Source organism: Cryptomeria japonica, chromosome 3 (genome assembly GCF_030272615.1).
Source record: "Cryptomeria japonica chromosome 3, Sugi_1.0, whole genome shotgun sequence".
In the NCBI taxonomy this organism is placed as follows: Eukaryota; Viridiplantae; Streptophyta; class Pinopsida; order Cupressales; family Cupressaceae; genus Cryptomeria; species Cryptomeria japonica.
In genome coordinates, this window is record NC_081407.1 from 333168843 (window position 1) to 333181485 (window position 12643).

Here is a 12643-nt window from a genome sequence, read left to right on the forward strand (position 1 = left end):
CTTTTGATTTGGGATTGGTAGTGGTTGGAGTAATCCTGAAGGGAAAGTGTGTTCTTCTTTATTTCTTTGACACACCATGCATTCTTGGGTGTGTTTCAGTACATCTTCTTTTAACCCTTTCCATGAAAAACTTTCTCTGATCTGCTTGTAGGTTTTATAATACCCTTGATGACCTGCTAAAGGAAGGTCATGATAAGTCCTTATAATGTCTTTTTTCATATTTGACCCTGATGGAACATAGATTCTATTTTTGTAGAGAATGAGGTCATCAATTACCCGGTAATTTTCATCTGTTTCTTTTCCCTCTAGGATGTTGCTAGAGAATTTGTCTTTGGCATATTCAGTACTTAGGGCTGTCTTCCAATCTATAGACAGGACTGATAAAGACCCCAAGTAAGGTTTCCTTGAAAGAGCATCTGCCACAACATTATATTTCCCTTTCATATATTCTATGTCGAAATTATATGCCTGAAGTTTACTCACCCATTTCTGTTGTCTATCATTCAAATCTTTTTGATTGAGAAAAAACTTCAAACTGTTATGATCAATTTTAACTATAAACTTCCCACATATCAGGTATTGTCTGAACTTCTCTAATGCATGCATAATAGCTAGCATTTCTTTATCATAAACTGAATAGGTTCTTTCTGTGTCTCTACGTTTCCTGCTTTCAAAGGCTATAGGATGTTTCTTTTGCATTAAGACAGCTCCAATGCCTTCTCCTGAGGCATCACAATAAAGCTCAAAAGGTGCTGAAAAGTCCGGAATTGCTAAAACCGGGCAAGTACTCATAACCTCTTTAAGATTTTCAAATGCGGATTGGGCTTCATCTGACCATAAGAATGCTCCCTTCTTAGTTAAATTGGTTAAAGGAGAAGTTAGCTTTGAAAATCCTTTAACAAATCTTCTATAGTAACTGCATAAACCTAGGAAACCTCTGAGGTGAGTGAGGGTTCGGGGCCTTGGCCAATTTTTGATGGCTTCAATTTTTTCTTCATCCACCTTAACTCCATGGGTGCTGATCTTATGACCAAGATACAAAATTTCTTCCATCCCAAACTCACATTTTGACATTTTGGCAAAAAGAGAATGTTGTTCAAGTAGGCCCAATATTTCATCTATGTGCCTCAAGTGTGCTTCCCAAGTTTTGCTGTAAATCAATATATCATCAAAAAATACTAACAGGAACTTCCTCAACTGTCCCCTGAAGATGTGATTCATGCATGACTGGAAGGTGGCAGGGGCATTTGTAAGGCCAAATGGAAGGACCAAAAACTCAAAGTGGCCATAGTGGCATCGAAAAGCTGTTTTGGGAACATCTTCCTTCCTTACCCTTATCTGATGGTATCCTGATCTCAAATCTATTTTTGAAAAGTATACTGCTCCATGTAATTCATCTATAAGTTCGTCCACCCTAGGGATAGGGTATCGGTTCTTTATAGTCTTCTTATTGAGTGCTCTATAATCAATGCACATCCGCATGGTCCCATCCTTCTTTTTCACCAATACAACAGAGGAGGCGAAAGGGCTGGAGCTAGGTTGAATGTGCCCCATTTCTAGAAGCTCTTTGATAGCTTTCTCAATTTCTTCCTTATAGCCCCTTGGATGGCGATAAGGGGTGGTGATTACTGGTTTTGCACCTTCTTCAAGTTCAATAGTGTGTTCAAATCCTCTCTTGGGTGGCAGTCCTTTTGGGATATCCTCAAACACTTTTTTATGTTTTTTAATAATGGGTTTAATATCAACATGAATGGCTTCTCCTTGGTTTGAATTTTTGTCTAGTACCATGCATTGGGCAGCCCACTCTCCTTGGCTACGTCTAAAAATCCTTTCCATCTTTTTGGAAGTTACCATTCTGGTTGTGCCATCATGCAACCCTTGGATTAGTACTTCCTGTCCATTTTGAGTGAAACATAACTCCAATTTGGGGTGATCGAGGTAGAATCTTCCCAAGGAATGTATCCATGGAATTCCTAGGATCACATCTGAATCCCCTAACTCTACCACATAAAAATCTTCTTTGGTAGGGTGTTTCCCTAATGTTATGTTTAATTGAGGGATCTTTTTGTTACATGAGGAAGTGGATCCGTCTGCAAGAGCTACTTGGAAACCCTTAAACTCTTGTGTTGTCAGCTTCAACCTTTTTACCAAGCTTTTATCAATAAAGTTGTGGGTAGCCCCGCTATCCAGGAGCGCAATTACTCTCTGCCCTTTGATCGCACTTTTGATTCTGAATGGATGGTGTCTTGAAGCTACGGAAATTGCGGCTAATGATACTTGCACATCTTCAGTAATTTTTTCTCTTTTGCTTGGGGGTTCATTGAGTTCTTCTTCTTCATCACTAGATAAGGCTTCCAAGTTGTGGGCTTGGCTCTTCCTCCCACATATGTGACCCGGTTGCCACTTTTCTTTGCACTTAAAGCATAGCCTTTTTTTCTTAAGCATATCTATTTCATTTCCTTCTTTGCAACTGTGACCATATTCCCATTTCTCATGACAATGGTAACATACGTTCTTTCTCTTAAGCTCTTCCCTTTCTTTAAAGGTGTTTCCCTTCCTAGGCCATTCTTTAGTATGTGTATTTTTAGTGAATGTTTTGGAGGGTTTCTCCCAAGTTGAAGTGTCTTCTAGGCCCAATGCTTTATCTATGGCATCGTCTAGAGTAGGAGGTTTTAATGCTCTCATCAATCCTTTAATGGAGTCTTTGAGTCCCTCCACAAAAAGATAGGTGAGCCTGTCCTCATCCACTCCGGAGACCCTTACAGGAATTTTTTGAAATTCAGTGATGTATTCCTCCACTGTTCCCTTTTGTCTTAAGAGGGTTAATTCTTTGAAATCTTTTTGTGGGTGTTTCCTCTCAAATCTCTTAATGAGTTTCTGAGTGAACTCGTCATATGTAGTTATACCATCATGACCTTGTGTGAGGGTGCCATGATACCACCACTCATGGGCTAAACCTTCTAGGTGTAAAATGGCAAATTGAACTGCATCATTTTCTGTCATGGGGCTGAGATTTAAGTATGTATTAAGTTTTTGTATCCATGCTTGGGCTGATATTTTTCCGGAGCCATCAAAGTTAGGTATTGATAGTTTATTTACTTTGTGTTTTAGATCCCTGCTGAATGGTTTTCTCCTAGGGGTCTCATTTTTCTTTGCTTCACAAAACTCCCTAAAAGATACAATCTCTCTTACTTCTGGCCCTAATTTAGCATAGGCCATGGCTATTTCTTCTGTGTTAGTCATGGAGGAGTTATTTGTTTCTTCCCTATTATTTCCCTCTCTAGGTAGGAAATTGGGTTTTTGTATTCTGGAGCTGGAAGATGTATTATGAGTGTTTTCAGAATGATTAGAGTTTTCTTCTCTGCCATTGGAATGATTTCTAAGAGTGTTCATGGTGGTATTCATATCTTGTAAGGCTTGAAGCAAAGCCTAACTTGTTTTTTCATTTTGCTCCATTAGAGCTTGAGTTTTTCTATCATTGTTTTCCATGAATGTTCTAAGTTCATTTTCCAATGGTCATGACACATTGTCATCTAGATGATTTCCTTAATGTCTAGATGATTTCCTTAATGATTGGCCTAAGCATAGGGAAGGTTTATAATTGAGCGGTGTACCTTTCAGACAAAACTCGAGAGTTTCTTAGTCTCCAATATAAGGCGTTCTATATGAGGCCACCATGGTGGGGTGCTTTGAGCACTCTATGGCATGCAACTTGTCTTCAGGGAATTGTTCCTATACCATCAACGACTTGCAATCACACACTCTCAGGTTGTTGTACAACAGGTGCAGACCCTCCACCAGGCATAACATGTTCAGCAACTTCTCACCAAGCAAGTACAGAAAACGAGAGACCGATTGGCCCAAGAGCACTCTCGAGTCACTTACCTCAAGAAGATCGTGGGAGAACATGAGCAGCCGTTGGTTGAGAGAGATCAATGGGTGGAAGAAAAGAACATGCAGTTGGCAGAGAGGGATGAGCAAATCACTCAGTTGACCACATAGTTGGGAGAGAAAGGCGGCGAGTTAGAGATGATGCATAAGAAGTTGATGGAAGTTGCATATATGGTCAAGGCGTCTCAGAAGAGGGAGTTGATGGCGAATCAACACCTCCAGCGCTTGCAGCAGCAGCACTCTCAACCATCCACCCCAATATCTTTTGTACTTCCAGGGACGTCCTCACACCCTTCTACTTCTCAGTAATTTTGTGTTGCATAGCTCCATTTTGTTTTTGTTGTCTAGAAGACAACTTCTTGTTTGGAGGGGCTGATGTAGTCAGCAAAACTGTCGTAAAAAATAAATAATGTTTTGTTAATAATAATTGGCCATGTAATGAGCAATTTGTTTCTGAGTTGTTGGTAGTTGCCGACGATTGGTACTCTCAACCAACTGCCAAGTACAATATATTTCATGGTTGTCTTGGAAACTGGGACTATTCTAAATTGTACACATTACATATTTTGAAAATAAAGACATCTTTCTGGGCATGATCTGATGTTATTTCCTATTATGATATATTGTTATGTGATATATTTTCATACCTGTTTACTCTACGTAATATAAAGTAGATACTTTTGGAAGTAAACAAAAAACAAATATTACAACATCCAAATCTACAATTGCTTGAGGGCAAGCAATTTTAAGGAGCAAGGTATGTAATGTTCCCTTCGCAGACATAAGAAACTAGTGAAGACGCTTTGCCTATTTTAATTCTCATAGGCTATTTGGGACATAAAAATGGAATAATTACTTAATTAAAATTTAAGTGTCTAAATTTCCAAACTTACATTTAATTAATTATTTTTTATAAAGTTGGATCGTTCAATTAAAAATGTAAAACTTTATGGGGCCAAAATATAAAGTTAAATTATAAAGTCTCATTTTTGAGAAAAATAAAAAGTTATGGAACAAAAAGTGTACAAAAAGGAGAATTGCGTGGAGAAAGTTCATTCCTGACAAATCATTTTGTAAAACCCTAGTTTGGAGAGTGACCAATTGTTCATCTGCTGCCTTAGGACAGAAACCCTATGGCAAGATTGGTTTGAGGATGAAAACCCTCCTAACTAATTCAAGGTGGAATCATACAGGATTCGCAAGCATACAAATAGGGTATGGTGATTGTGAAGATTTACATTGAAGTGTCAAAGTATCTATTCCGGATTCTTGGAGATTAACAGTCAGTGAAGATTGGAGATTTAATGTGTTTGCAAGCAAATTCTAGTTCATTTACTTGAATAAAGCATTAGTGCCTGCACATTTAGCATAATCTGGCCGCTTCAGTTTGAAAAGACCAAATGCAAGTAGAAGGGGGTGAACGAGATAAGATAAAGTGGCTAATTATATTAATTTATTGTATGCTGACTGGATGCCCATATGAGGTGGAATGAAGCTTGAATCCCATTGGGAGTGGGACATGCGGAGCAGGGCGAAAGGCAACTCAGGTTTTGAAGGTTTTGGAACCCCAATTTTCCAGCCACCAACACTCAAATTGCTGTTCATTACTCAGAGAAGGTGACGTGAGGATCTGAAGGGAGTCATGAGATTTCTAGGAGGAAGTGCTGCCTCTTAAGGGGATCTAAGTTTCTAGCGCCTTCTACATCAGCTGTCATACAAGTTCTGAATTACTCTATGTAATTCAGGCTGCAAACTTGGTCTTCATCATCTACATTATTCTTCCAGCAGATGTATCAAATAAAATGGACAATTTAAATAGGTACAGATGCAAATTTATCTCTATTTGTAACAGCAGTCTCAGAATAGTCTTTATTTTTATATGAAATCAAAATTTATATTGCTTCAACCCTATTCATATATCGAAAATTGATGAATGTGTTTTGGTGAAAATTGTATTGAGAAAATAGTCCAGTTTACCTGATTAATGCTTCTGGATTTGATTGTGTAGGAATTTTTGCATCAATGTTTCGGATCACACTCTGTGATCCATCATCAGGGTGATGGTAGAGAGCACACATTGATTAATATTCCACTTGTCTTATTTTGAAGCAAGTAAATAATCCGCATCTTGGCATTTTGTCAAATATTTGTCAAAATTACAAAAACAAAAAAAAGAAAAATAGCCATCCCATTACAATTTAAGTCCAAAGCCATTTCTAACAATATCAGTGTCTTTTTTTAACTTAATTTTCAATATATGCAATAGCATTTGTGCTCCTTAGAAGCTTCCGAATTAAATTTCATTCGAGTTGGAGATCTTAATCTGATGAATACACAAAATTCTTCAAATATTTAAACATTAACATTAAAATCAGAAGCCATCTTTTTCATTTCATATTGCTAATGTGCTCAAAGTCAATATTCATCAAATAATGTACCACTATGTTTTCAAAATGAACCCAAAGTACCTGTTCCTTGAAGGATTCAAAGAAGATTGATAGAAAATCTTTCACCTAGTCAACACAAAAGTAAACATTAATGATAAAACTTATTCACATAAATAACCCCAAAGTACAGCAATTTAATAACTTTTTATTCACAGAGTAACCTAGAGAATAAGTTGGAAAGCTTGAAGAGATGACGCAACATGCCTGCAAACATTTACTGGAATAATAAAGCCCATCTCCAGCATCACCTTGAAAAATACTTTTCACAACTGGTGATATTGACACAGCTGCAATGCGAACCTTTGATTTGTAAGTTATCATTGAATCATAAAACATCTAAAACAAAAGTTTCCTATTTACCAGTGAGCATAAGGATAACCCCTTTCTCAAATGTATCCAATCCAAGCTTTGTAGCAAGCACCTGGAAACCACAGCAACTTCTTGTTACCACCATAATTAGCTTCATCAACAACCTACCAATTGAAATCACCCTATGTTTGGGTTTGATTTGAATAATGAGCATGTTAGCATACTTCCAATCGAGGAAGCTCTGTGTATCCATGTTTGAATGCTTCCTCAGTAAGTTTGATTCTTTCCTCATGTCGACTTTGCACAAACTTTAACTTTGCATGCAGTTCACGAATACTCGTGTCCTTGTATAAAAACATGAATAACATGAAAGAATGTATAGTTAGAAAAAATTACTTGCTCCACTTGAAAAAGGCATATATCTATGACAGGAATTAACAACAACTAATGCATGCTCCAGAAGTGAAGTTTTGGGGACAAATTAGAAATGAAAAAATCTGTCAATTTAACCAACAAAGGCAGGCAGGTATTAGATAAATTAATTCAAAATGTTGAATTGTCAAAGTTGAGAGGGAGAGAAACAAAGCTCCAATCTGCCTCTCGTCAATATGTTTTCCAGTGTCAAACTTCATTAGTGTTTTTCCAAAGAGAGTAAGGGATCTTTATGTTGCTAGTGGAGATTGAAGCAAGGTGAAGCCTGGTTGAGAGATCAGATATGAATTCTTTAGAGGATAGCAGAGATATTTTTATAATGCTCTTGCAGTGAAGAATGCTATGGTTTCTATTTTCTCATGTTATCTCAATTGCATTGATGGTGACTCTGATAATTTTGCCTTCACTATTTTATTATTGCAAAGTTGTAGGTGATTTTATATGGTTACAGGAATGGTTTCCTTTTGTCTAGGAAAATTCATATTTGTTCACTGTGTGAAATAAGGCAAAATTGGAAGCCTTGTCTATTTTGAATTTGGCATCTGGAGATCCACTTTGTTCACCGGCTCATAATGCAAGAGTTCCAATCACTTTGAATATGTATTCTAAAGTTTGCATGATGTCCAGATGTTACCTACACTTGTGAAGGATACTTCTAAAGCTCGAAAAAGGGTATTTCAGCACATTTTTTATGCACTGTTGTGGGCTTGTCATTTGTCTCTACATGCCATCCACAAACTGTCCTTTTATCATCTCAAAGATTGGTTTGCTACATTCTTGTTAGTAGGGAAGGGTGATCTTAAGGAGATGACCATATAATTCTGATATTTATTTTTTTCCCACACAGTTATTCCCTGTTCTAATTTCTCAAATTCCTAGTTGGCCACCTGTTTATTAGTAGTATAACTTTTGCAGGCCAGTACTTCTTTAGTGTGCTGTCATGTTAATATGATATTATGAAACACTTGTATAAAGAGAAAAAAGATGTATTAATTTAGAAAATTTAGTTCCATAAATATCAACGAGTTTGATGGAAAGGGTGTAACAGCAGAATCCAGGATTTAGTCAAGTAAACATAGAAGTTGTTATGGGGGTTTCAATAATTTCTATTAACTCGAACAGGCAACATAATCAAAAAGTTTTAAGGTAGAAAACCAGAAATCCTCTTTTTCTTTTAATACATATGTACTTATTGACAAGAGAAAATCGCAGGATTTGGCCAAGTAAATCTAATAGTTGTTCTGGGGGATTCACTAATTTCTGTTAAATCACAAAGACAACATAATCCAAAAGTTTTAAAAATAGAAATCCAGATATGCTCTTTTCCTTGTAAGACTTTTATCCTTATTTACAATATGAAAAATTAAGAACAAATAACAATCTAGAACCGGAGCAAAATGTGACCAAAACTGAACTAAATAATAAATATCCTTTATTAATATCTAAGGTTGATATTTAAAAGAATTAATATAAATATCTAACTCTAATTACAATAAACATCCTTTATAAATATCTAAGGTTTATATTAAATATCCTTTATTAATATAGACCAGAAAGTTTGATATTCAAAAGAAATAATACAAATATCTAACTCTAATTACAAAGTATGACCTAGCCTCAAATTTTCTTCCATTGCACAAAACAGGTTTCACTCTGGAATTAGTTCATAACTTACATTGATTAATCGGGAGGACCGATGCCTAGAACGCTCATTGTTAAATGCTTCTTTCAAATTCTCTTTATGGCGTGCCTTTGAAATACGAAGTTTCAGAGACAAGACTTGGAATGCATCATCCAAATATTCAAGACTTGAACTATAAGGATCAAGCTCACTATCTGAATCCTTTGCCTTCTCATTGCAAATGGTGGAGGAAGATCCAGAAATTTTGCCATTTTCTAAACTTTTGATCTGGTGAGCCACATCAGGGCCTTTTATTTCAGAGGTAACAAAATCTAGGTTTTTTTTAGGGGTGGATGTTTGTATTTGATTGATCAATGTATACGGGTCAACCACTTCAGAAACGATATCCTCTGTTAGACATCCGTTAGCAACTTCACCTGTTGCCTTATCATCTGGCATGCTCTTACTGGTATTTTCTGAACCAGGCAAGGATGCTGGACTAGTTGCCATTATCCCAGGAACCTCAAGTGGAACATGCTCAATTGTTTGCCTAGGTATTTTGTTTTGAATCTGCAAAGAAAGAAATCTACTTCAGGAAAATGAGAAAGGAAAAACATCAAATTTGTGTTAAGAAATATGCCTGGGTACCCAAAACATTTTACTAAGAAGTGAAAGGTGCAGTTACACATCTCAAGAATCTGACATAATGCTTATCCTCTAATAAGATGTAAATGAAATCCTTTACTATAATGCATTTCAACATCCTTTATTGTAATCTTTTATTGAAGTTTGAATATTATTAACCCTCAAGTACGTGAAAACAAATTCCCACTTCATATCTCCAGAGATAGTTGACGTCATCAAGTAGGTGAATCAACATAGGAGGTCCATGTAACAGGCTTGACTTAAAAAAACTACAGGACATGTGAAAAACTACTTATTAGAAACTGAATAAAAAATTGACACAATAACTATGATATTTGCATAACCTATTAGTTATCTCTTGAAAACAGCTTTGAAGAACTTCAACTTTCGATCTCAGCATATAGTTAGCAGCCTTACATATTAATTATGGGCCATTGCTTCCAGATTAATTAAACACAGTTTCCAATTTCATGAAAACATATTTAATACTAACACTGGTTTGTTTTTAACAAAAAATAAAAAATATTACATAGATATACTTACAAAGAGAATAAATTGCACATAAACTCCAAAAGCATTAAATTTTATTTGCCAAATACCCTATTATCAAATAGGGCAAAAAAGGAGGTTCCAAAGTTTCAGAGATAAGGAATCTTAAGGTGCTTACAGCAGGGTCCAATGAAGCCACTTAGCTAAAAAAAATTCAGCAGGCACTGCTCAAATCTTTTAAAAGATATTTTTGGAGCTAATGTTCCCATGATTTTTTGCCTTTCTTAAATTTAAGTAATTAATAAACTTCAATTATTTTTTAATTACCAAATTTTGAAGATAAATACTGATAGAAAAGGAGGGAAGACTACATGCAGCCATGTGGCATATTTGAGGCTAAAAAGTAATCTAGATTCTAAACTCTCCGCCATGAGTTTGATTGCTTCATACTATTCATAAGAGTTGTTTTCTTCCCTATTTGGGAAAGCTCCCATGGAGACAGGTAATTTTCCAATAAATTCAGACATTTTGTTGAGATCTAGGATGACATCTTTCCAGGAAGTGATTTCATCTATGTACCTAAATTCCTCCTCTTTGATATTACCATGTTCAGTTATCAACTTGTGAGGAACTTTCATAGCCTCGTCAATTGTCTCCAATCCCTCTATCAACAATTTCTCAAGCAAGGCCTTTGTCATCCAACCATAACTGCCAATTTCACTTATTTGCAAGTGGGTACTTTTGTCCGACTGCAAATCAACAAGAGAGACAGGCTCGGAAATCAAGGAATCGAAAATTGGGCAGATAAAATGTACCTCAGAGATAATGAAGATCAGTGGTAAACGTGTGAAAACACTGGATAATGAGCTGCAATGGAGCTCAACAACAATCAAGAAATCAAAATCTTTACTACTACACACCCAGCACACCTAAAATGATCACCAGCTAGATTTACACCTAAACATCAGCCCCAACACACACTTTTCTCATGGAAAGTATGTAACGTCACACTAGAAAAGCATATCAGACATATGCAAATCTGAAACTTCCTGGTACAGCGGTAACAAATGGTTGTACGACCCATTAAAAGGCACTCAAAAACTCAAAGTGCAACCCAAAACAGGTGTAAATGGTCTCCAATAGTCAAAGCACCCCCATCCAGCAATGAAAGAACATTCAAAATGCAGTGCTTGGGTAAATATGTTCACATGCCTAGTTCTAAGCACTCAAAATCATGGTACAGCCTAACTGGGGTGAAGTGCAGATCCAAACAGCAACAGATACCTCCTAGGAAGTGTATGGCCTGAAGGAAATCCACCACAACAATTGCTGAAACTGTCAATAGATGATAATAATGAGTTTTCTTAATCCAAACAAGAGGTACAACCAGATAAAAGTGAATGGTACAGCTTGCAAAGGAGCCCATCAATATCACTATGATGGCTACAACAAACTAAATCTGCACAATGGTGAATCCTGAATGAAACCACACTGGTCTAGCAAGGAATTATCTCTCAAATCTGAAATTAGAAATCTAAAGAGGGTTTTCATCCACTGATAATTTTGGAAGAACCCAAGTTCAATCCGACAACATAACAGTGTCATTTATCAGCATATGTGCAAATGGGGCCCCTCGACCTCATTTATAGATTTTGGAAAGAAAATAACCAACTACCAATTTAAAACAATTCATTTATCCCTCAAAAGACCATTTTGAATTATAAAATAGTTTTTTATGTGCAAACCCCCTTCCTTTTCCCTAGGCATCCACTTTTGAGGGGGTGCATAAACATATTTATTTAAATATAACACTTAAGAAAACATTTTATCAATTAACATTAGAAACTTAAATGGATATTTTAAATATTCATTTGAGTTGTGGAAAAAACTGCAAAGTCTTCAGAATCCAATTTTACCTACACCGCAATAAAACTGAAGATGTATGTCCTGACGGCTCTCCCAGCCGTATGGCACCCCCTACTCTCACCCCGCACAGTGGCTAATAACTCAGCGCACGGTGTGATGTGCTACTCCATATAGTTCCGTATGGTGACTATGCAAATAGGCATGTACGATGGCTACACTCCACCCGTACGGTGAGAGGATCCAATACTTCACCCGTATAGTGAAGTCTTACTTGCACCTTCGTACGGTGTATCTGTATGGTTACTACTCCCGACCACGGGTAGTATGGTCACCCTTATCACCTTGTGCGAATGGTCCTACCAAGTCCTTCGTACGCCAATCTTCTGGAAACACTTTCGAATTTGATGTCGAATACGCAATATACTCTTCGAATATATATATTTATATTAGTTTAGTGCACAGAATGAAAGCTTTGGGAACATGTATTTCATCTAGAACTCGATGACACATGTGTCTTCAAATGAAGGCATTACAGATTCGGACCACAAGCAGAATAGGGTGAGGAGGTACTCCCACCGAAACTACAAATACAAAATAGGGAGGATCTTGCACCTCCGAAACTACAACAAAACGGAACTCCAACTGGAATTCACAAATACAAAGAAAACATCAAATTCAGCCCCCCTACAACTATGTTGAACTCGGCCTTATAAATGGGCTGCAAGAAGTTTCCCGAAGGGTTACAAACGGGTCGATACAAAAAAGTTTATAACTAACTAATTAATAAAAAGGGCCCGAAAGATATTATTAAGGACAAGGCCGTATAATAATTTATTTAAATTGAACTATTTAATTATATCGAGGACATTACAGTCCTCCTGGCCCAAGAATTGCTTGCCCTCAAACAATTGCAGACTCAAATGTTCCAAGATTTGTTCGTTCT

General features: G+C 36.6%; 1 protein-coding gene across 3 annotated transcripts in view; it reads right to left on the bottom strand.

The window, feature by feature from the left end:
• Window positions 1-12643, bottom strand: part of LOC131067212 (cell division control protein 48) — a 332369-nt gene that overhangs the window by 303606 nt on the left and 16120 nt on the right. For 2 of the 3 annotated variants that reach the window (XM_058002161.2, XM_058002160.2), the window contains exons 5-9: window positions 8755-9270; window positions 6872-6991; window positions 6699-6759; window positions 6543-6625; window positions 6360-6404 (exon numbers count right to left, since the gene is read on the bottom strand). In XM_058002161.2, the coding sequence (XP_057858144.2) occupies window positions 6360-6404; window positions 6543-6625; window positions 6699-6759; window positions 6872-6991; window positions 8755-9270 (825 nt within the window). The remainder of the gene's footprint in view (window positions 1-6359; window positions 6405-6542; window positions 6626-6698; window positions 6760-6871; window positions 6992-8754; window positions 9271-12643) is intronic. The other variant, XM_058002162.2, reaches the window with a different exon arrangement.